The sequence below is a fragment of the Acinonyx jubatus genome, chromosome A1 (genome assembly GCF_027475565.1).
Source record: "Acinonyx jubatus isolate Ajub_Pintada_27869175 chromosome A1, VMU_Ajub_asm_v1.0, whole genome shotgun sequence".
NCBI classification, from domain to species: Eukaryota; Metazoa; Chordata; class Mammalia; order Carnivora; family Felidae; genus Acinonyx; species Acinonyx jubatus.
Genome location: NC_069380.1, coordinates 79,387,249 through 79,411,979, shown reverse-complemented (window position 1 = coordinate 79,411,979; position 24,731 = coordinate 79,387,249). Strand labels below are relative to the sequence as shown.

Genomic DNA, 24,731 nt, shown 5'->3' with positions numbered 1-24,731 from the left:
ACTTAAATATTCCCAAGCCACCGGTTTTAAGGCAAACATGATTTTTCCAACATCAAAAATTTACACCAGAATTTATTTTATTTTAAGTCAGAAGAGGTGTGCTTGGGTGGCTCCAGTCGATTAAGCACCTGACTCCTGATTTTGGCTCAGGACGTGATCTCACAGTTTGTGAGTTCAAGCCCCGTGTCCAGCTCTGTGCTGGAAGTGTGGAGCCTGCTTGGGATTCTCTCTCTCTCTCTCTCTCTCTCTCTCTCTCTGCCCCTCCCCTGCTCACGAGGGCTCTCTCTCGAAATAAACTTAAAAAGTTTAAGTCAGAAGAAAGCATAAAGGTAACATGCACCAAAAAACAAAACACAAAACACATCATGGAAGATAAAGTGATATTGTAACTTAAGGAAAGTCAGTTTAATAATTACAACGATGTAGAAGGAATAGTCAATGCCAGGACACTCTGTGGCATTTACAGGACATGGCCCCACAATAGTCACCAGGGATGCTGTGTGTCCTAGAGAAATGGGGCGGGAGGGCAGCGGGAAGTGCACACACAGCTGGAGGCGCCCAACGTCCCAGCGCCTGGTGCGCGTGGAGGCAGACACCACGAGCACAAAGGACGGTGTCTGACCCACATCTCAACGTCGTGCAGAACTGAAGTGTGTCGTGTCCTCGCCCTTGGGGTAAATAGGGCGCCTTTCAACCCCCAGCCCCTTGGAAGGTCAGAGAAACGTAAACAACCTATTTACAATAAGGAAGGTCTGTAGAAAGAACTGCTCTCGGATGCATTTTCTCTGCTCCCTAAAAAGCTTAGTGAAATCCTGGATCTGCGAGAAGAGGAGAGAACGGGCCTCTCCCCTTAGAGCAGGGATGGGGAAGAAACAGGTGTCACTCAAGGCTTCGGTGAGGCTAAGGCAGGCGAGAGACCCCTCCTGGGATGCTGCCAGCAACATCGCCCATCAGAAACAGATGGAGAGAGCAGGGGACAGAGGCCGTCCCTGAGTTCAAGGCTGCACACTTGGACACACTCCAACGTGTCTCCCACTGCAAGAAAGGTCTTCTGCGTCACCAAAGACTCCTGTGAAATAGGGCTTACCAAAAAACAGGCTCTCCCTGCTAGTCCTAGCTCTGGTGAACAAAATGCTAAGTGCAAGAAGTTGGCAATTCTACCGGAAAGGCCACACATGGGCAGGTCAATGCTGAGCCACAGACACACCTGCTGGGCACACAGCCAGGAGGGCCAAGCTCAAGCCACTGCCCTCCAGCAGCAGATGGGGGGGGGGGGGGGGCACAGTGCTCAGCAGGAGCCTGGAGGAGCAGAAAGCCAGGTTCCAAAGCCACCCAGTTCAAAGGCATCAGAAGATCCCGAAGCCTTTACAGGGTGGCTTGACCCACAGATCACGAGGCCCAAGTCACTCCTGAGGCCACAAGGGTATTTCTGAGAAGTCTGTAATGCACAGAGATACTGCTGTTTTAAAAGACCTAACACTGGTTCTGTGAAAAAGTTCCTGTCGATTAAAGCTGACCTCTTGAGAAGAGGGGAGCAGAGAGCCATTGCCATAATGTGGGCATCCTGCCTCCACGGCCGCGGTTCCTGCCCAGGGGCTCTGAGGCTCCTGCGTCCCTGCCCAGAGAGGCCAGCAGAGCTGGGGCTGGGCAGGCTGCCCGTCTCCTCTGCTGTGGAGGTACAGAGGGAAATGGACCCACATTTAAACTTTCATCGCTTTGGCGGGATTTATATTGCTTTATTCTCACTGAAAGGGGGAAACATTTCTTTTTCCCAGCGAGCACTGAAGGCTCGTTGCATGCTGCTGGTGAACAGAGCCCAAAGTGGCCTGACAACTCCCAACCGCCACCTGCCATGTCAGCCCATAGCATCCCTGGTGTGCCTTCATCGGCCTCAGAGATCCGTAATAAATAATAGTTTATTTACAGGTTCTTGTGAAGCTTTCTCTCGTGGGCAGGACACAACAGTGCACTTTTTCATGTTATTAAACCAGCCTATATAAGAAAGTCTGCTCTCCCCAGCGCAGTGAATGCACGCCGACGGGCCGCCGTTCTCCACGGGCAGAAAGGCGCAGACACCAGCAGCTGGACATGGAAGTGTGTGGGGACCTCCTGGGATCTGTGGTTGAAGCTGGCGTCTCTCTCACTCAGCCCGGGCACCTCACTCAGGCCCACCACGTGTCAGTGACACAAAATGGCTTTAACAGAAGACCTTCGAGGGTATTAAGGTATCTTTGCAGACACAAATAAGGTTAATTACTTAGGCCTACCAAAGCAGAAGGTCTTTTTAGAGCACGTGGGGACTACAGAGAGCAAACCAGGCATCCAGCAAAATACCAGGCACCTTTAACGCCCCTGCTTTCCATGAGCACATCTTGTTCACAGGACCAGAAAGGTTAGTGGGAAGGGAATTCTAGCGCAGGTGATCAGCCCAGATGGAACCACCGTGGATGTGCATTCAAAATGGAGTATTTACAAGAAACACGTGTAATTATATATACTCAGTAAAAGCCTGAAACACCAGGATTCGTAGTCACTGCACTTATTGCAAAATGAGGTAATTGAGATGTTAACAGAGTAAAATTACTGCAGTTCCACCCTCAGGGTCTACACCTCACGTGTGGATTCTTCGGGAACAGTGCAACTGTTTCTATTTGTGTGAGCAACTCCAGCTTTCCCGTGCACAGAAAGCAAGATGACTTTTGTCCAGCCCTGCCCCCACGGTCCCGCGTGTTCACCCGGGCCTGGTCTCCTCGCTGGGAAGAGGCAAGGATGCTCCTCAGAGGTTGGTCTCATCCCAGGCAGGGTCGTTCATGTTCTTCAGAACTTTCCTCACCAGCTTTTCCAGGTCCTTGCGGGCTCTCTGCTCTTCCTCCAGAGATTTCTTCATCTTTTTGTTATCCTGTAATTGAAGCAGACCACAGGAGACTGGCGGTCTCGGGCACACAAGAGGGCAATCCCGGGCTGGAATCCACCAGGCTCAACAGCACCGCCCGAACGCCTGCACAGACACCCCTGTGATGGGTCTCCAAGACCCATCACAGAAGGAAGAACAGTCCTAACTATCCATCCAGACAACCTCCACCTGACAGACCACGAGACAACGGCTGAAAGTAACAGGAGGAACGTGCGTCTTCCCACATCTGTAATGATCTCACGACCTTTTACTAGAAAAACGGCAGCAGCGGCAGCCCCTGCGTTCCTTCGCCCTGACCCCATCACTCCTAGGCACACGCGCAGGTGGACCGCTGCCGGGCCTCCCTTCCAACTCGGGGAAGAAGCACCTGGGCACCCCAGCCCCCACCCCACGTGCAGGGCTCAAAGCGCTCCTCGGAGACCAGAGCCATCGTGCAGCGAACCTTCTCCACAAATACACAAAATATACTTGGGTCACTTAGCCAAGTTCACCTGACTTCTTAAGAACAAGGACCATGTGTCACACCAGCAAGTGGCAAAGAATAATCACAGTAGGAATTTTAGGTATTTTAAACAATTATTCCAATAGAACTTGAGATGACTTATGATGGAAATTGTACAGTAAAACCTTTAAACAGGTCACTTTAAGAATTCATCTCCTTGGGCACCTGGATGGCTCAGTCCGTTAAGCGTTCAACTTCGGCTCAGGTGGTAACCCCATGGTTTGTGAGTTTGAGCCCCATGTCTGGCTCTGCACGGACAGTGTGGTTCTCTCCCCTCCTCTCTCTGCCTCTCCCCTGCTCTTTCCCAAAATAAACAAACATTAAAAAAAAAAACAACTTGAAAAAAATTCAGTTTTCCTGGTCTGTGCCAGGCACAGAAGACCAAACTGATCTGCTGGAATTCTAAGAGAAAGGACCTCTCCCTTCTTTATTACTTCACGTTCAGACAAACGGCCTTAATTTGCAGATGGTGGTTTCCCCTTCTCCTCCTTTAAAAACAAGGTCAACAGGCTGGCTATGACTCACCTGTCTTAACTCTTGGACTTCGTCCTTTAACGCGTAGACAGTATCCACAAGACTCCTGAAGCAGAGAACAGGATGAACACCCAAACGAGGGTGGGAGCAAGGACACAGAAGCACTTTACCGGGAGGCATGACAGGACCCTCCTCGGCAAATACCCAACTCCGTCCACTTTACAACAGCCTGCTTAGAGTTAATGCCACTCTGTCAAGGACACCAGGAGGGCCAGCCCTCAAAGGTCTTGGGCTCCAGGGCTCCTTGCCATCCGCCCCCTCCCCATGCCCACGTGGCCCACTTTAAAGTGCTGGAACGTGGCTTACTTTTCTTCTATCACTGTCTGACCATTACTCTTAGTTTCTTCAACTATGATTTTCTCTTCCTCTGGAAGCAAAACTTGTGGAGCAGATTCTTTGCGTGAGCCTAGATCATCAAAAACACAAAAAACAGAAGCAAAGCCCACAGGTGAGCACATGGCAGAACTTGACACCTGACTCTACAGCACTATGTCAACATTAACATGAAATTCCAGAGACCATACATTAAAAATCCTCTACATAAAATAGGGAATGGCAACTTTTGCCAATTTTCTCCACTTCTGTCTAGCAAACCCAGTCCTTCTCGTGCTGAAAGCATCGCAGAGGAAAGGAAGCAGTAGCCTTCTGGCGATTTATTAAGCTTCGGTTCCTGAATCAGGATTATGGATCTTTTAAATCTCCAAATCTTCCACAGGTAGTAAGTTAAAGGTTCTGACCATAGTGCCCTGGACATTTCGGAATAAGTATCAAAATGAATTTGGGGGACAGGGGGGAATATCCAAATCAACCCGATTGTGAGCCATCTCATTCTGGGCATTTTACAAAGATGGGTCAGATGATACATGCACACAGGGTGTTTATAAATGCAAATAACTGGTGAAACATTTAACTCCACAGTGACAGTTAAAAATAAAGATTAGGGCACATGGTTTATAAAAAGTGAGATTTATTACTTCTTGCATGAAAACTTATTCTCCATTCCCTGGCACATAAACATTTTTCCAAACAAAAGGTGGTAAACCACAGACGATGCTGGAGGGAAGCTGGCACCATTTAACCAGTGCCCAGCAGTGCAGCTTGCCTGGACCCTGTCTCGATACACACATGCTACAAAATGGGTACTTCAGAAATTGGGAAACCCAGCTTTTGAACAGGTAGGAAAGGAGACTCAGATCTTTGAGGACGCAAAAAAAAAAAAAAAAAAAAAATCTTGAGATAGTATTTTCTTATCTATAACAAGTACTGTAACATTTATATATATTTTTGAAAAATACTGGTACAAATATTTGAGGAAAGAACACAGAACACAAACACCTGCAAAACCTCTTCAATAAAAACAATACACTTGGGGGCGCTTGGGTGGCTCAGTCGGTTGAGCGTCCACCTCTTCGTTTCGGCTCAGGTCATGACCTCATGGTTTGTGGGTTTGAGCCCCAAATCAGGCTCTGTGCTGATGGCACGCAGCCTGCTTGGAATTCTCTCTCTACCTCTCTCTCTCTCTGCCCCTCCCCTGCTCACATGGTCGCTGTCTCTCTCAGAAATAAAAAATAAACCTAAAAAAATATGAAAACAATACACTTGATATGTGCTATGTGCCAATTACGGAGATGCTGGCACAACTTGCTTCTTCCTGGTTCACCTTTAGCCCGCCTTCCTGAAAGTTCGTCAAACCGTGGGACGGCTGGCTGTGTGCCCTTCCGTCACGGGAACGTTCAGGAGAATACCCACGTGTGCAGGATGGGGTTTAAGGAACAGTCCACCAGCATTTCAGTGTCAGCTTACGCTCCTCAGAGCAGGAGTTATTACCATGAGAGCTTGACAGCAAGAGTGCTCACAAGAGGATCCCACCGTCCAGCGGGTTCCCGTATCATTTCCGCTGCGGCACGCCACAGGAAGGAGGGCGGGGGTTTCCCAGCCGTGGGGCGGTGGCCTAGACTCTCCCTGCCACCATCTGTACGTTGGTCCCCATCGCCCAGACTGAGAAGGGCGTCGAATCCAAGCACACGGTGAAACCGTGACAGCAGGAACTGAACTAAACTAGGATGCAGACCTCTTCCTCCTCGGTCATCTCAAGCATGAGAAGACTGAACTCCAGGCAGGCAGGTACCATCTTGGGTTACACAGCACGAGCTTCAACACGCATACTGTTTTTATACCAATAGAGGGCGGCCCTTCGGGGGGTCAAGCACTTCAGTATTCTAGCCAGAGTGCGGAAAATTTGGGCACAAGCCACAGCAGGCGTCTGTACTATTTCACGACTGTCCACTATGCCTCCCTGCAAACCCCGAGCCTGCACCCCCATGGCTATGTCGTACCCCTCACCGATGGGCCACCCGCCACCCCGTCGCAGTCCCCCACCCGCAAAGGGAGTTACTCTTCAGAGAGGGTGACATCCTTCAAGACACGGTCCCTGAAAGGGTCGCCCTGTCACAGACAGCGCCATGCTGACGACAATCCACCTCCTGGGGTCTTGCCTGCTCCCGGCGCCATGGCTCTGAGGGGCTGCGGGCATATCTTCTAGGCCGTTCTGGGCCACATGGGAAAATACAGGCTTATCTTCTTCTAGGCCGTTCCTAGGCCGCACAGGAGCTGAGCGGCACCAGCCGAGGGGCAGATTCTGAAGGCCGCCGTGTGCCATCCCGCGCTTCGGACACAGCTGCAGCAGGACCCACGTGAGCATCGGGAAGGCTAGTTCACGTGCCGTTTCCCCACAAAAACAGGAAAGGGTTCACAAAAAGCCGAGTGTGTGTGCCACGCACGTGGAAAACCAATGGTTTCAGTGAATTTCGCCGTGAAGAGACGTCATCGGAAAACTCAGTTGCCTGCCAAGTGTCCCCACTGCCACCTGCCCTGTGCCACGGTCCAATCAAAACAGGTAGTGGCTGGGTGCCGTCACACCGGCTGGAAGCACGTTTCCGCACGTGGACAAGCTAATGACACACGTGGCAGCACTCTGGGAAGCCCGACTCTTGTGTGCTTCTCCCCAGGCATTTGGATCTCCCAGCTTCCTGGGCACTGCTCCGTGAGGCATACGCGGCACTCCAGGTTCAAACGGCAGGGAAAACCAGAGGCATCTGTGTCGTAAGGACATGGGCCGGACAGCGGGCACTGTCCTGTCCGCACGAGTACCAGGACAAGGGTGACTTCTGTTACAGAACGACACTACATCAGAGGACCAAGCCCGTGAGAACTGGTACGAGACTCACATGTATGTGATGGTTATTTTTGGAAATATGCTGAGAGCACACCAGAATTTATTATAAAAACTTACATTGGAGAATGTGTTATCGGCAGAACGTACTAACTGCTTGATTCCTGAAAGAGGCTAGTGTGAAAAATGCCATGTATGGACCTGACAGTGAGCCAGGAGGCATAAAGACATAATAAGGTTATTTACTGGCCTACAAAGAAATCCAGGGATGCCAACAATGTGCCTGGTTTCAATGTAGCATTTTTCTCAAAGGACAGAAAATTCAGTCTTTCAGAAAGTTAAACAATAAATATTCCCCAGCCAGGTTTATAACTAAGTCTGTTCTATAGCAATAGCCAAATTTTACAAAGTAGATTTAATATCTCAAAGATTACTGAAGTATTTTTACATGTATCGCAACATGTTTTCCCTGAATTACTTAGTCTGGAAAAACAACCACTCACAAAGACCCTTCTGTCACTTTGTTTAAAACCCTCTCAGGGGCTGAGACCCAGGCAAATGTGCTCACGATGGCTCTGCACATTCAAGATCCCTATTTCCCAAACTCTGTGTTTCCAGGAGGTTAACAGGGTACGGGCACGGACGGTACTATCTCATCCGTGTCCACGCATGACCTCCCCCTAGGCTACTGTGCCGGACCAGGTCCCCGGGGGTGATGCATGCCCTGACCAAAGCGGACAAGCTTCTCCCCGCCCGCACCCGCCCCTGTCGGGCACACAGGTGGTGGCACCAGGACCTCTGCCACCTGTGGACAGAGGCCTGGATTCCTCGGAGTAGCCATGCAGCACCCCGTCAGTAAAAGCCCCCCCCCCCCCCCCAGGAGCGCTCTGTGGAAACAGTGTGGAGTTGCCTGCTTCCTCTTCCGGACTCAAAGTGCCTTCTCAGTTTGGGGAATACTTTGCCGCCCCTCCTCCACTGGCTAATGCAGGGGTTCTGCCACATGTCATTTTGGAAACTGCTGACTGCTACAGCCCCTTCTTCAAAGGTCCACAGGGCACAGGCAGCACGGTGGAGGTTTTCAGAAGGTCCGCAGTAAAAATACCCACTTACTTTAATTCAGCGCTTCCTAACGTCATCGGAACCACTGCAGTTCTCCGTGTCACTCTTTACGAGTAGCGCTGGCCTAGCCTTTGGCCCTGTCTGCCTCTATAATCGCACGCACGCGAGTGCCGGTTGGCTTTGCTGTTCAGTAAAGGCGTGAAGACAATGAGATGACAATTTACACTTGGCACCAACCCAGCGTTTCCCCAACCGGAGGACTCCCAAAAACACGTCCGCAGCTGCCTGGGCTCTGGCCGCCGCCGCCCACAGACATGCCACGGCAGCTGCACACTGCCCCCAGCAGGGGTCGCCCTGCGCCACGCAGCTGGAGATGGGCGGGAGCTTGCTCACTGAGAGGCATGACTGAGAGGCTGGAGACAACCTGAACCCTGCCCCCTGCAACATTTACAGATCCTCCTTTGAGAAGCACTCGCGCTGACAGAGGATCTGCCTGGGGCACATAGCGGGTGGGGTGGGGGTGGGGGGCTCAAAGCCCAGGGTACCTCTTGGCTGTTGGAGAGCCACCTGCTGGGACACAAGGCTGGGTCAACTCCAGGACGCACGGTGGGGTGTGTGTGTGTGCACACGTGGCTGGGCCGGCCTTCATCACAAGCCTAAAAACAGCGTTAAGTTCGCCAGAGAAGAGACCACGTGCCCATCTGGCCAGATGTCTGGTACGTTTGTGGCCGAACTCCCATAACTTCTTAAATTCATAATCTTTCTAAAAATCTGTATCTAATTATACTCCACTGGAACTGATCTTTCAGAATGAAGGAAAATATTACAGGTTTCCAAAACCTATTTAATAAAATCTTTCCAAAAAGTCACTTTGTGATTTACCGGCTACCAAAGGATTCTAATTTTTTTTTCTTGGGAAGAGGTGAGGCATCTTTTTAGGGAACAATTTACAGGTGTTCACCATCTGTGCCTTGCTCTAGCCTCTCACGACACTTCCTCTCTCTGCTTAGCCAGCTGGGCATACGCTTTACAAAACCAAAGTTAAAACTGATCTTAGTCCTAAGGAAAAAAGGAGTAAGAAACCAAGCAAAAGCAAAAAACACTAATGAAGTTAGGTGGGGTTTTTTCCCCCCCATTTGTGCACAAAAAACCAAGAGTGCTTCTTTCTGAAGACAAACCCTCCAGTGACAGAAAACTTGTTGGAAAAAGTTGAAATAAAAATGTGTTAAGGAGTGACCCTGTTTTGTCTGGAACATATTTAATCTAAGAAAGTGCACATTTCTCTCTCAAAGCAGAAGCAAAGAGTCCCATTACCTGGCCTTCCTCTGGAAGACAACTTACAGGAAAACAGCCCTGTCACACTGAGTCACAAGCTAGGCTACTCCCCCGCCCTCCCCCAGATAACAAATATTAAAAGCCACAGGCTAGCAAATGCAAAATTTATTTCAACTGTACATAACAGACGTCTTTTTTCATATATATAAAACAAACACTTCATTGCCATATGCAACCACAAACAATAATATGCATACTGTACAATACAATGCAACATCAGGTTTACATCCAACTGAGTCTTCAAATGGCAGTCGTCCACCAGAAATGGCTTTCCCATTCACAGAGAAAAAGCACAATATATAGATTTTTTTTTTCAAGGTCTCATACGACTATTTACACATTACTGTGTTTTGGCAACCTCACGCAAAACACATAATTAATATAGCTTATATACTGTGGCAAGCGTAAGTTCAATGGCAACACCACGGAGGCCCCCGCACAAGGCCCGAGGCAGCGCTCACCTACCTGTGGGTTCAGGGTCTTCACCCTCACGCTAGAGCACCGACTGCGCACGCAGCCAGGACAGAGCCACACAAACGAGACTCCCTCTCCGCACGACTGAAGCTCCGCAGGGGGAGGGAGAGTCCCGGCCCCCGGGGGGCCACGTCGCCACTGCCACCCAGGGGCCACCTCCAGCCTGTGGCACGGACACTTCCAACCAGGTCACGAGAGCTAATGGTGCCAGACACTCACAACAAGCCCGAACAACAAAGAGCCAGGGTGTTGTTCTGCAGTGACCTCAACGTCAGCAGAATCCCTGCCCACGTGGCTTTACTAGTACCAGAGGACGGATGAGGAAGGGTGAAACCCTGGCGTACAGGAAAGGAAATGGCTCAGGAAGATGACCCCGATGATACTTGGCAATGCAGAAAAGTCCAAGTGCAACGACTAACGGCGTCTCACCGCTGTGCTGTGCGCAGCCCACAAGTCCCGCGGTCACTAAGGCCTGGCAAAGGCGTCTCAGCCAACGCACAATGACACAGCCTCAAAGCAATAAAAGGACACTCTAACGTGATGATCAGAAGAGGGGACTGCTGTACGTACACAAAATAAAACCACTGCTTCTAAGTTCACTCATGAGCTTCGTAGTTCCATTTCTTCCAAAATTCCATCTGCTATCTGGCTGACCATGCAGAAACCCCATCTCTCCCGTGGGCTAATACTGGGCTCTAATTTTAAGATTGCTCAACTGCTTTATATTAATTGATACAAAACTAGGAAATCTCCAGATGGCATGAGCAGCCCAACAGCTATCTGGGAACAGACATGCTTGGAATTCTCCGTCTTCCTCACGACCTCACCGCACGCGGTCCCCGAGCCGGCTGACTCTCTAAGCACCGCGCCGCTGCAGGGGGCCACCAGCCCCTCTGGGCGCGTGAGCGACAGGACCCGGCGCCCCGCCAGCAGCGGCACAGTGCAAGCAAGGGCGGGCACTGTATACGTGGTGTGGTGAGGTAGGGGACAGGGGAGACGGCCCGGCCACCCTGAGGAGAGGAAAACCGGCCATTCCCGGCTCCTCACGGCATCTGGCTTCCTGAAGTCGGTCTGACTGAGCACTTCACACGCGACCACGAGGCTCCCTGTCCACACCAAGCACAGCATGCGTGGGGGAGGGTGCTTCTCCACTCTGGCAATGACCAAACGTGGTTCCGGTGCCACCACTGAACGCGACACATCACATTCAGTTTTCTGAAGCCGAGATTCATCTGAGGGAGGCCAGTGAAACCTCCTCACAACAAATCCCAGGGAAGCGGGGGAGTCCCCTCCAAATCGGAGATTTTCTTCTAAGTGAGTTACGTGGCAGCTTAGGTCTTTGGCGGACTCAGGTGGCCCCAAGACACGCAAAGGAGGAGGATCACACAGGATGGGATGCCGTAAACGGAGTTTCACTGCAGCTACTCGCTGAAAACCACGCGTCCATCGCAGGCAACGTAATGTGGAGGTTGGGGCGCAGCCAGGCTGGGACCGAAGCCAAGCACTCACCTTTCGGGGTACAGCCAACGCCTCTCTGAACGGAGTCTCACGTACACCTTCAGAGGCTGCGCGCGTCAGAGTTTGCATTTAATCTTCAGCGGGGAGGGACTCCAAACAAGGGGAGCGTGGCGTCGTGACGCGGGGGAGGGTCTGAGCTCTGACAGTACCTGGCCCTTGGACAACCCCCACCCCACGGGCAAACGGGGACGTGGGACAGCCATCTGTGGTGCACGGACGAGCACAGAGCCCTTGCCGGCCACACCGACACACGGCTCCCCGTGGCCGCCAAGTGCCCTGAGGACTCTTCAGAGAGCGGTGTCCGAACTGCACTCAGCCCTCTTACTGAGCGCTTCCTTCTCCTGTCTCCTCAACTACTTGGTCAGTGGGTCCATCATACATAGAAGATGTGGATCCCCATACAAGGCCAGAGCCGCCTCTGTGTTGTTTGTTGATCACAAACCTGTATGGTTTCAGTATAAAATATAAAAGTGTTCATACAGCTGTATCCAAAAAGAAATGAGACAGGTGCTACACTGAGAATAAAAACCCAGACCCCTTGGAGCTGCAAAACCGCCACTACCCACGGAGAAAAGCCCCGGGCACGGGCCGCGTGAGCACACCATCTCCTTCAACAGCAGCGACTCGAACGGAGGGTCAAATTGGCAATTGGGCCTCCGCAAAATACAATGGGAAGTATCAGAAACGCTCTCAAAAGTTGTTAAAATATCACATAAAAGACAAGGAACAGCAAGAAAACATCTAAGAAAAGCAGGCTGCGATACAACAAGCATTTGTTAAGAAAAGCTCAGAAGTGCATTAGTTCTGGTGAGAGATATATGAGCAACAGCTCTTACGAGATGTAGAACCCATTCTGTAACTATGGGCTGTCCATATACTGTCATAGTCAGAGTCTTCCGAGAGGTCTGAGGGCTCCAAACGGGAAAGGCTACTGCGACGACCCAAGGAGTCTAGACTTGATTGGTCGTCGTCAGCCAAGACGTGATTATGCATCAGGTCAGTGCCTTGCCATGCTACGACGGGAGGGACGGAGTGACAGGCAGAGGTGGGAGGGGACGGACAGGAAGAGCCACAACCAAAAACATGAAAACAAAAGCAAAAGGTGATGGGAAGAGAAGGAAAAGAGAAAATATTGTTAAAAAATGGCAACAATGTTCATTTCTCCTTATTTACGGTGGGTTTTAATAGCACAACCCTTAGAATAAAAGTAGACTTAAATAAATCTCACAGTATTGTTTGCAAACTGTCTCTTTTTACAGATCTTGCTACGAGCCCTCACATAAGCTCATGTCCACAGATCATTCTACAGACATTTCACAAGTAAACTATTCCATTAGCAAATAGTCTCATTTATGACATTTGTAAAAGAAACCATTTAGGTGTTAAATTAGGAATTGTTTCCTATTCTTTAGGTGGATATGTTGAAGCAAAAGAGTTTCCAAGGATTTTCGACTTCTTCAGTTCATCTTTAGGATGGGGTCTACACTTACCTTATCAAACCACCACCACCACCGTAAAAGTTTCAGAGTGGAGTAGGGGTTAAATAGGGTCCACGTCCCTGGGGGCCCTTCCTTGTCGCTGCACCACCCACGATTGCAGCGCCCCGCAGAGCTCAGCCAGGGGACAGGGGAAGGGGGACGCCTGCTCAAACGTTCTCAACCCCAATGCAGACCCTTTACTGGCGGGACAAGAGACACGATGAACTGAGAGCCACTGTGTTAACAGGAGGGCAACAGAAGACAAAGGGCACCAGATGGGAGAACAGCAATCAGCCAGAGAGGAGCCACACCTGGGAGCGAGGGCCCTGGCCAGGGAGCTGTGCAGGGGCATGCAGGCTGCAGGGACACCACGTGACAGACGATGGCACACCATGGCAACCATGGCCTCCGTCCTACTCCTGCTCCTGGTCAAAGCCGAGTCCATTCCCAAACCTTAACACGCAGGGGCGGCTACTCTGCATTCCTTCAACTAAATCCCTGGAGTCTACGAGGGTCACTACTTCCTCGAGACAGAAATCGATTCCAAAGACGTCTGGTTTATAATGTCTTGTTGGCATCCAAATGGACACTGGTAGGAGCTGAATTTGCCTGTTTTGGCTAAGCAGTTAACACGAGAAGAACCGCCTCCATTGTAACCCCGCACTGCCTTTCCAGCATAAAGGATCAATTTCCCCCTACCTTACCTGGTCACAAGAGTATTAGGGTTACGGCCATATAGGAGTGTGCACACGAGGCCCCAGAGTGATTAGCCCATACTATCAGCTGAAAACAAAAACCAACGTATCGTGCAACGCTTTCCTTGCACAGGAGAAATGGAAACATGTAATACAGAGGACAAATAATCTGCATGACCTATGGGCCATCCCTTCAAGGCAGCCAAAGCAGGGACCACAGGCACATCGTGGGGCACAGTCTCCTGGATGGACAAATGAGGCTCTCACAAACGAACGAACACACACACACACACACACACACACACACACACACACACACACACACCCTCCTGTTACCCGGTCTGTTCACCTGAGACTACCAGGTTAAAATTTTATTTCAAGGAATTCAAGTTGAGAGAGTTTTTTAAAATCTCAAATTCAAAACCCAAAACACTATGTCCACATCTTATATATCCTATTTACTTAAAACAGTCTCTTATCAAATACAGAAAACCAATGTATCAAAAGACAACAAACTAGATTTACAAACGATCACTTGACTTGACTTCCACCCCATCTTCAGGCCTTTGCATTTCGCCCCCATCCTGCTGACCAGTCACTATGAAGAGGTGTTCTCACCAGGGCAAATATGGACAAGAGTCTCCATGTGGCCATCGGGCCACAGAGAAATTTCTAGGTGATCTGCAGACACCCCCTGGGGTTTAATCCTACCAGCCCTACCTTCTTAGCTGTCACCATCTTAAAAAAAAAAAAAAAAAGCTAAAGGAGGTAAAAATTCCTTTTCCCACCTGTCCTTTTTTCACAATTAGTCTAATAGCAGCCACAGCGAGGTGGTGGGAACGAAGCCGAGGTAGCAATGTGTCCCAAGTGAGTGTGGAAACGGAATCCAAAACACAAGATCCAACAGAAACCAGTTTCTATGCCAGAAGACACGAATCCAGTCTCCAACAAAACAAAAATGAAACCCAAAATCCCACCTAGAAATGACAGTGCAGGACAGACACCCTGCGGTGCCGCGGCCCTGCTCCGGAGACAGGGCAAGTCAGACCACGCGCACCGTCCCATCTGGACCCCCTGCCGCACTCCACCACCAAATGCCGGCAAGGAAGAGACGACAGAGCCCACCCATTTCCTGTCTGAGCAGATGAAGATTTCCTTACTACAACCCTGTGCATAAAGATACAGGAAAATGCAGTGGTTGGTGCTAAAACCTACCAATGAATTAGTTGAGGTCTACTTCCAGAAAATTTTTTAATGCAGCATTTAAAAAAACGGGGCGGGGGGGAGCTAAAAAAGCCTCACTCTTGGTTTATATTTTTGACAATTCTATGAATCTTAAGTCCCACTATCACACCAATAGAACAGTTGAAACAGCTTAAAGTAACTGAACCAATCTTTGGTCTTCTAAGCCCATCTGCTTGAAGCAGCAGAAAGCTCTATATATTCTGGCAGCACCTAATACTTAAAGTTTCCCTGGCAGGGTGTTCTGCAGAAACCTGGTCTCCCCCTGACAGCTCTGACCCTGTGCAGAGACCCAGGGACAGGGATCCCCGCAGGCTCTACAGGGTGAACCAGCAGAGTGTCACTCCGAGGGCCGCCCCCACACGCCAGCGAGCCGATGGCGACCAACCCCGGCCAGTCCTGCCCCGGCAGCCGGCTACCATGAAACTTACTCGAATTGAGCGTTTGCCGCGTTTTGGCGCTTGTGCAATAAGCTTCGATGACTTTCAGGATCTGCGCGTCTTCTTCCAAAGCAGCTGTGCCTGTCAAGACACAGCATGTCACAACTGAGCTAACGACAAGTATGTGATACAGTCTAAAAACACATTTTCTTGTCAGATAATGGTTTTCCAAAATTTATGAAGTTTATATTCAAAAGGTTTGTTTTCTTTCAAGTATTTTTTTACCTGCAACATATCTAGCAAAAGGTTAATATCCTAAATCTATAAAAGCTGCCTTACTAATCCCTAAGAAAAACCATATCCCTCCCACCCCGGAGTTGAAAACAGGCCAAGGAACAAGCAACTCACACAAGAACACCATGAGAAAAGAACTTTATTCTAAGAAGTAAAACGTTAAAACAAAGCATCAGGTTTTCACATAAGCCTGACAAAAAAAGTCAGACCGTCCCCAGTGCTGACAGGGACAGCGGGAAGGAAAGATCTGGAAGGAAAGCTTCCCACCACCCACAGCTGACGGGTACATAGATAAGTACAACCCTGGAAAGCTTTGGAAAGCGCATTTCCTCCAATCTCCGAGTTTGTGATCGAGATTTCATCTATAACACTTATAAGGCACAACCTAGACCTTGAAGGAGTCACTCCAGACCTCTTCCTTCCCCTAAGGATTACTCCAGACACTGGCTTCACCTATACTCAGACCAAAGGCATGGAGGAGGATAGATCCTTCCGGACTAACAGCGTCTACTGCTATCAGTCCCGGATACTTCCTACTTCACATGACCCTATAGTTGAACTATTTCCCTTTCCTGAACTACTAAGTTTCCAATATTTTTTTGTATATGCTAAGATATTACATGTGGACATACACTTTAAAAGGCTCACCTACTCTGGCAAAAATGCAGAAGAATGGAAGACTTAAGTATTTATAAGCTGTAGAAAGCCTCACCATTTTATGATAGTAACATACATGCAAAGCAAGCCAAATGTACTCTACCAAAAAACAGAAGTTCAATACCTTCTAGAAGTTTTACAGTTTCAGGTCTCACGTTTAGGTTCTTTAACCCATTCTGAGTTCATTTTTGTGTGGGGTGTAAGTGGCCCAGTTTCATACTTCTGCGTGTAGCCAAGCAGTTTTCCCAACACCACTTGTTGGGGAGAGAGTCATTTTCCCGACTGCATACTGCCTCCTCTGTCATAGACCATAGACGTGTGGGTTTATTGTGGGAATCTATTCTGTTCCACTGATTTAGGTGTCTGTTTTTGTGCCAGTACCATACTGTTTTGATCACTACAGCTGTGTAATATACCTTGAAATCTGGAATTATGATACCTCCAGCTTTGTTTTTCTTTCTCAAGATACCATATGAACCACTAATTCCACTACTGGGGATTTACCCCAAGAAAACAAAACCACTAATTTGAAAATATCTAATGCATCCATATGTTTACTGCAGCATTATTTACAATGGCCAAGATATGAAACCAACCCAAGTGTCCACCAACAGAATGGATAAGGAAGATGTGGTACGTACATACACACACGCGCACACACACACAGGAATATTATGTATGCATCCATAAAAAGGATGAGAGCGTGACATTTGTGACAAGGTGAATGGACCTGGAGGGTACTGTGCTAAGTGAAAGGAGACTGAGGAAGACAAAATACCAGAAGATGGCACTCGGAATCCAAGATAAAAGCAAACAAGTACACAGAAAGCAAAGTCAGACGTGTAAATGCAGAGAGCTGATGGGCCGGCGGTGGGCAAAGTGGGTGAAGGGGAGTGGGAGGTCCAGGCTTCTGGTTACAGAGTGACTAAGTCGTGGGGACGAAACGCACAGCCCACGGCGCAATGGCAGCGTTTACGGTGACCGACGGCAGCTGCACTTGTGGACAGCACAGCAGAACGTACAGACTTGTACAAATCACCACTGTTGAAACTAAGACGGCCTTGCACATCAACCACACTAAGAAGAACAAAAACAAACCTCAGCACCGAGAGTTTCAGTGCTGAGAAACAAACTTAAACGTCACCGACTGGAACCGATCCTTTCATGACGAGCTCCTCCCTCAGGAGAAGAGAAGGTTTCACCCCCTGGGGACCAGCTTAACCTCATGGGCAGGTCACCCCTCTCCACCCAGAGCAGAGTGGCCTCCGAGCATGGTTACCTGTCTGCACAGTGGATCAGATCACTCCTGCTAGATGTCACCCGGCACCCAGAGAAAGCACGGATGCCAGAACGGGCGCAGGCTCCCCCAGGACGTAGCGTGAGCGGCTGTCACCGAGCCTCCCTTCCTCACAAATGTCACAGGAGATAAATGAGCAGGAGAGCACACATTTTCGAGGTGGCATCGGCCCTCCCACGGACAAGAAAAACTCTCAGGATTCGGAATGTAACAAGGAGCCCGGTAACTTCAGCGCACGGAACATGACACGAAAGCAGCTGCTCACCGAGCAGGCAGACGGCAGACGCCTCGCCTCCTCCGCTGCTGTGGAGGCCCAGCTCTCCTTTTACCTCCAGTCCCTCCAAGCTCCTGGTGCGGGCTCCACCCTCCCAGCACCCAGACCCCATCTTCATCTCTGCACCCCCTCTCATGGGGAGATCCCATGATCTCACCCCTGGCCGGGGCCTCGGCACCGCCGTGCCACACGGCCGGCCTGCGGCATCCCTGGCCGTCACCCCTGTAACGGCGGCAGTTCCACACCCAGTTGTGACAACCTAAAAGGTCTCCAGAGGAGAGTATCCCCCACAGTCCCTCCCCCAGGGGAGAAAGCACAGCTGCAGCCTCCCTCTTCAAAAACATCTGAACCCAGGCACCTGGGGGCTCAGTCGGCTAACTGACAACAGCTCAGGGCACGATCTCAGTTTGCGAGTTTGAGCCCCGCATCCGGCTCTGGGCCTCACGAGCGTCCACCGGGGCCCTGAGGCTTGTGCAAGCGCAGGGGAGGATCAAGAGCCGTAGCCGCGTACCTCCAACAGGTGCAAACCACAGGGCAAAGGGAGTAGGAAGACCAGGTGGTCCTAGGTCGACCCTGCACCCCAGCCCAGCTTCCCCAGAACAAGGGATCGGCATGGAGGCCAAGAGACCGCGAGCAGCCCCATCGAGTGGAGAATCACGCGTGCACTGCACCGCGGGCGCCAGCTAGATCTCCTGCTGGTGCAGGGCTCCGCTATCGCTCCTCAATTTCCTCTAGACGTGACAGTAAGGCTCAGACCCCCGCGTCTGTCTCAAGTCTTTGAAAAGCCATCAGCCATCTCTCTACCCAACCAACGCTGTGCCCAAGACAGACCTGCATCCTCACCGACACACGCCGCACGTACTCACTTTTCCTCAGGGCGAACTCTTCATCTGAAGGCTTCCGCTCAGGCTTGCGCTTAGGTAGCAACTTTTTCATGGTCTTGGGACTCTTACTAAGATCCTAGGAAAAGAAAAAGGAAAAAAAATCATTCTGACAAATTCCAAAGACACTAGTTTTTCCTGGAGCATCAGCAAGGGTGACAGCATGAAATACTAAGTCACTTCAGCCGCTCGTGCCAAAGAGCTTCCTACTGTACTCCCACTGTGGTGTCCTGGCCAGCTGCCGGGCGTTAATGGAAAATCGAGAGGGTGCGGGCTCTGAGGAAAACCCTCCTGTTACTCGGACCAGTCACAGCACGGTGACAACACACCAAGGAGGTGTCACGGGCTCGCGGGCAGCGTCTGGAGAGGAGACGGCCGGCTGACGCGTGCAGAGATCCACGCGTACAGATTCCAGAGCAGACCCACCTGTTGCAGCCGAGGAGAAAGAAACCAGGAAAACCAAGGCTAGTTTTAGAAGAAAGGTAAGATCAAGTCCCTCAGGACAATACTTGAAGCCTCAGGACAGAAGGAAAGGAAACAAGTTCAGTCCATCGGCCTTGAGCGCAGATGCAGGCAGGCAACAGAATGCGGGCTGTGCCCCTGACGGGTCCACACGCCAGCGCACGGCTCGGTCACAACACAACGGCCTGCAGCAGGACAGAGACAGCAGGTCAGAGTCCAAGGGGACAGGCGGGGCTTCACTGCCGAGTGTGTGTTAAGTTACAGAAACCGTTCATGATTCTTACAACATGACACCGATGCGACACGGACTATGGGAGGAACCAGACTGGAAGCACAGAAGGAACACAGCTTGGTTTTCAAAGGGAGCGCTTCAAAATCTCTTCTGCTAAACCGTACAGCCGCTTAAAAAAGCAGGAAAACGCGCTCCCAAAGACATACCACCCTCCCTGCATGTGTCCTATGGCTTCCGTACTTCATGGTGAACAGAGAGGGGGCCCCAGGAGCACACACAAGCGCGGGTTGTGTCCCGACCATGGACACAGCAGCCCCATGTGCACGCTCTGCGAGAGGACTTCCGCCGAGCGTCTGGAAGCACTCAGTGACACGAGGTGACAATTGCAGATCCTAACGTCAGGTCCGGCAAAGCTAGTGCAGCAATACAGCAAATTGTGAAGCCCAGGCTCACTGCCCCCTCTTCCCTCACCCCTTCTGCCCCCTGGCTGGACACACTCAGTCCACTGGTTCCTCCCTAGCAATGGGGTCGCCACCAGCACTGCCCAAGCAATCCGCGAAGACTAAACGAGCAACAGACACCAACATCAGTCACGTAACCGCCCACGGCAAGGACACCTCGCACCTGGGCCTATGACCACTGGCAAGACGCAGGTCCTCAACAACAAAATTAACAAAAACCTGCAAAGGACAGGTTATAATTTACATAGTATTTCTGTGGGTCGTAAAACACTTAGGGCTACTAGCAAGGATGGAGGGTCTAGGGTCCCTGGGCGAAAGGGACCTCAACTGGACGTGGAGAGGTGTACCGGGACACGCCACCTCACTCCCACACTCAGGCTCCCCATGCTTACACTCACAACCACACCCAGCACCGCAATCATCAGATTCCTCAAGTTCAAGTATTTCTTTTTCTCAAGATGCTTCCTTTCCTGAAAGCAGGTTCAGCGGAAGCAGCCTGGTGTTAAAGCACAGGGAACAGCCCGCCAACACGGGAGCAGAGGACAAACCACACTCTGCCACTTTTATTTGTGCATGCACTCTGTCTGCAACAGCTTTTGGTGACAAATGCAGGGTCCCCAGGTGGCTCTCACTCAGGCCTGGAAAAGGGTCCTACGGCCTAGCAGAGCAGCACAGAGGTAAGCAAGACTCAGCATGACAAGACGTGCACAGTAACTGCAGGCTGAGCGGGAGGCCAGCCCCAGGGAGCCCTCTGGCCCCATGGGTCCAGGAGGCAGGAAGCCAGGGCCATTCATGAAGGGCACAGCAAGGTAAGGCTGCAGTTCCCCAGTGATCAATACTTTTCTCATGTCACAGAATCAGACAGAAACGCGGGATTCCCCGGATTTCTGAATGCACCAGAATGAAGCACAGAACAGCTGGCCTAACACGCAGAGATGTCAATGTCAAATTCTTGTTCGTCTGCGCTCAAGACCTCACCTCCTTGTAGCAGAGAGCAGCGGAAGGCCGCAGGGGCGGGGCAGGTCGCAGGCAGCTGAGGCTCCACGGCTTGGGGGTCTTCGGAGGCTCCAGAGGCCCCCAGTTGATGGTGGTGTGCGGAGTGCCGTGATGGGAGGGGTGGGGCAGCGTGTGGTAGGCAGGCGTCAGGGGTGCCGGCTTGCTGTCTGCGTGCTTGCCGGATGGCGCGATCGGATGAGAGGGGAGCTGGGGGGGGTGGGGGGGGGTGGGAGACAGAGGGAGCAGAACACGACAGCTGCCATCAGGGGCCTCTCAACCAGACCCATGAGGTTCTGCCCACTTCTCAAACACTCCCACTGAAAAACCCCCAAGCCGTCATCATTTCTTTACTCTCCAACCCCAAGCAGTCAACTTCTATGACAGCTATCTATTCTGCATCAGGTCAGCATGGGGGAGCAGGCAGGTGGCAGGATGCGGGGGCCCAGATCCTGGCACCCCACCACCACCTTTATTTGTCATGGACGAACACCGCATAAAGGTGTTCCATGTAGCATAGATCACAATTTTGTACAAGAACAGGCATTTCTTATCCTGGGAAATGTGGTGAAGGGGAGAGTAATTCTCCCCAGTCACACACTTACTGCCTGCTGATTATGGGTAAGCAAAAAACTAGGGCCAAATGTCTGTTTTCATTGACAAAAAAAAAGTTTTCCTGGACACAGCCAGGCCCATTTCTGTTGATGGCTGTAAGACCAAAAGTACAACTGCAACAAAAACCATATTGCCTATAAAGCTGAAAATATTTTACTGTCTCTTTACAGAATAATTTTGCCAATCCCTAGTGTAAAACAAGTTACAAGCTGTTTTCTCAGAAAAATCAGCTCTAATCAAAATAAAATTATATGAAATCTAATTTTTCGGAAGAATAATAGGGTTTATTTTCCTGGAAAACCTGTAAATATTCCATCATACTGATAATTAAACACAAAAATGTTCAATAATACTCAAAACCAGTCCATGACCTCAAATCACCCCAAACAATAAAGCCATGCTTAATACAGAACGAAGTGTTCTGTGAGCTGGAAATCACAGAGTGAGGTCATCACTCAGAAGAAATCCCTCCTTGAAACACACCGAATGAGAAGCCTGGCACTGGCTGATGCCATGGCGCTCTGGGACCAGCGCAACACACTTCCTGCGGGAACCACGTGCCCACACTGGTTCATGGGTGCGTGGGCGCGTCCTGTGTTGTCACAGGCCACATGGCCACCACACAACTCACAAGCGGAGAAAACGAGGTCCAACAGCCCTTCTAGCAACAGCACCACAGTAATATTTGGATTGGTTTCTCCTTAAGGAAGTCAGAAGAGGTCATGGTCTTTGCTACAATGAGATTCTTCTTCAAGGAGGACCCTGCTGAGTATGGGGGAGGACACCCAACACCGCCAAGAGGAAACTCCCTCAGAAGAACGCCTAACACTTGCAAAGCCTGTGCGTGGCGCGCACTGGCGGGGTTCAGCTGGAGCACGAAGTCTTCCCTGACGTGGACTCGTACTGTTTGCTCTCAGAGTGTTGCTGACAACGTGAAGCAGCACTGCCACTTCTCAGGCACACACACACCTGCACACAGAGTAGCTCTGGAATCATTTTAGTTCCAGGGAAGCTAAGCATTGTTAGCATTTTTTTTTCCCAAGTATGGAGAAGTTACAAACGGCAGAGCCACTCAAAATGCGACCTTAGCTAAAGCCAACCAGCAGTTTCCACCTGTAAGCTGTTGACAGAAATCTAGTACAATAAAACTCATCAGAAAGCTATGCTACAGGGGCGCCTGGGTGCCTCAGTCGGTTAAGCACCTGATTCTTGGTTTCGGCTCAGCTCACGATCTCACAGTTTTGTGAGTTTGGGTCCTGAATGGGGCTCCATGCTGACAGCTCGGAGCCCGCTTGGGATTCTCTCTCTCCTTCTCTCTCTGCCCACCTCCCCCCCCCCCCCCCGGCTTGTGCACCTGTTCTCTCAAAATAAGTAAATAAGCATTTAAAAAAATGCTATGCTACAGTCACTCTTCTTGAGCAAACACTGCAACGGTAGGGATGTGGATGCAGAAGTGAGCCACATGGTGGAAAGTGCAAATAAAGATCACAACAACCTAAAGCGTACATGAGAAAAAAGCACCACCTGGAAATGCCGTGCACTCACAGGTCATTTGTGAAAAGGGGTGTGTACTTTTGTTTAAGAGGAGAACATGAAAATGATTCCACATCAGTATCTTAAGCATAAAACACCAGTAACGACAAGTTTTAAACATGGATACTGTGTGCTGAGGTACTTCAAAACGTTTAAGTTTTTAAAAAGTCAAAGAGCTGGTTAGCTCCTCTACGAGGATAAATGGATTTCTTAAAACAGTGAGGCAAAAGCCACATTTTAAAGCCTTCAACATGAATCTGGACCTTTAGTTATATTTTTATTTTAGAGAGACAGCAAGAGGGGGAGGGGGCAGAAGGGGAGAATCTCCAGAAGGCTCCACACTCAGTGTGGAGGGTCTGATCCCACGATCCCAGGATCATGACCTGAGCTGAAATCAAGAGTGGATGCCCAACTGACTGAGCCACCCAGGTGCCCCCAGCCCTTTGTTTGTTTGGGTTTTTTTTAATGTTTATTTATGTTTGAGACAGAGAGAAACAGAGCATGAACGGGGGAGGAGCAGAGAGAGAGAGGGAGACACAGAATCTGAAGCAGGCTCATGGGGCTCAACTCACGGACCATGAGATCGTGACGTGAGCCGAAGTCGGACACTTAACCGACTGAGCCACCCAGGTGCCCCAACCCAGCCCTTTGGATCACCATAAATACTTCTGTTTTTTGATACAACAGAATACAGTTAAGATTCTCAGGAAAAAACAAAAACACATATGGATGGTGGCTCTTGAGGTTTTAGGTGAAAACCCCCTGAAAGTTAGTCTCCTAGGCCCCCTCTGAGCAGAAACAGCTTCCAAGCCAACTGCCATCAAACCACGTACAAGGAGGCACAATCTAGGCACCATCGGTGTGAGGCGACAAGCTGTGTGACAGGGACTCGCCAGGATCCCCAGAGAAACACAGGTATGAATTTATATTGTTGAGCCACACACGGATTATGCTTCAAAACACCTGCTCACTTGCTGCCCCACCCCCTACCCCCAGAGGCCGACCCCACAGCGTGGAGAGGTACAGGGATCCTTACGGTGTGAGACGGCACAGAATGGGGCTTGATGGTGGGGTTGCCGACAGAGGTGACCTTTGTCTGCTTCTGGAGATGGTCCACCCACTCGTGCAGATCCTGCTGGTTGTTGCAGGACACCAGGATCCGCTCAATCATGCTCCCTGGAAGGGAGGAGAGACACACTGAGGCGGGAAGATGGGCAGAAAGCACACGCGTGCGCACACACACCCACGGAGAGGGCAGCAGCGCTCCAACACAGCCCTCCAGACGGTCCAGCCACAACGTGCACACACATCATGAGCTGCCACTCATCACCGTGACAGACAGCGGCCAGAGAGTCTGTGCCTATCACCTGATATTTCAAATGCATTTCTATGATTTTCACTGTCCTCAAGCTTTGTGATTGTCATTCCTGTCGTTGGTAGCTTTCCCTAAAAAAGACCCCCCCCCACAAAAAAAAACAATTAGTGCTTTTCTAGTAAAGAACGTACCATTATCAAAACAAGTATTAATAATTTTAGGAATGGCAGAAGCAGCACCCTGTAAAGCGAAACAGCTGACTATTGCCATAAGCATGCATAGTACAGACTTTTCTGTCAAGTAAGAAACCATAACACTGTAATATAAGGAAAATGGAGTCTGCAGTAAGGTCCAGGACGAAAGCAAATTCCATCTGACACATTTCTCTGAACGTGAACACCAGGTCCCAAGAAC

At 50.3% G+C, this 24,731-nt stretch overlaps 1 protein-coding gene across 12 annotated transcripts in view; it reads right to left on the bottom strand.

Moving 5' to 3' along the window:
- Positions 1-363: 363 nt before the first annotated feature.
- The window catches only part of ARHGEF7 (Rho guanine nucleotide exchange factor 7), a 134,948-nt gene continuing 110,580 nt past the window's right edge, over positions 364-24,731 (bottom strand). For 8 of the 12 annotated variants that reach the window (XM_027065228.2, XM_027065234.2, XM_027065229.2 and 5 more), the window contains 9 exons: positions 24,370-24,448; positions 24,039-24,178; positions 20,840-21,064; positions 18,692-18,785; positions 15,355-15,444; positions 12,345-12,521; positions 4,257-4,356; positions 3,942-3,996; positions 364-2,899 (listed from right to left, as the gene is read on the bottom strand). In XM_027065228.2, the coding sequence (XP_026921029.1) occupies positions 2,777-2,899; positions 3,942-3,996; positions 4,257-4,356; positions 12,345-12,521; positions 15,355-15,444; positions 18,692-18,785; positions 20,840-21,064; positions 24,039-24,178; positions 24,370-24,448 (1,083 nt within the window). In that variant the 3' untranslated portion in view covers positions 364-2,776. The remainder of the gene's footprint in view (positions 2,900-3,941; positions 3,997-4,256; positions 4,357-12,344; positions 12,522-15,354; positions 15,445-18,691; positions 18,786-20,839; positions 21,065-24,038; positions 24,179-24,369; positions 24,449-24,731) is intronic. The other 4 variants (XM_027065232.2, XM_053217963.1, XM_053217925.1 and 1 more) reach the window with 1 other exon arrangement.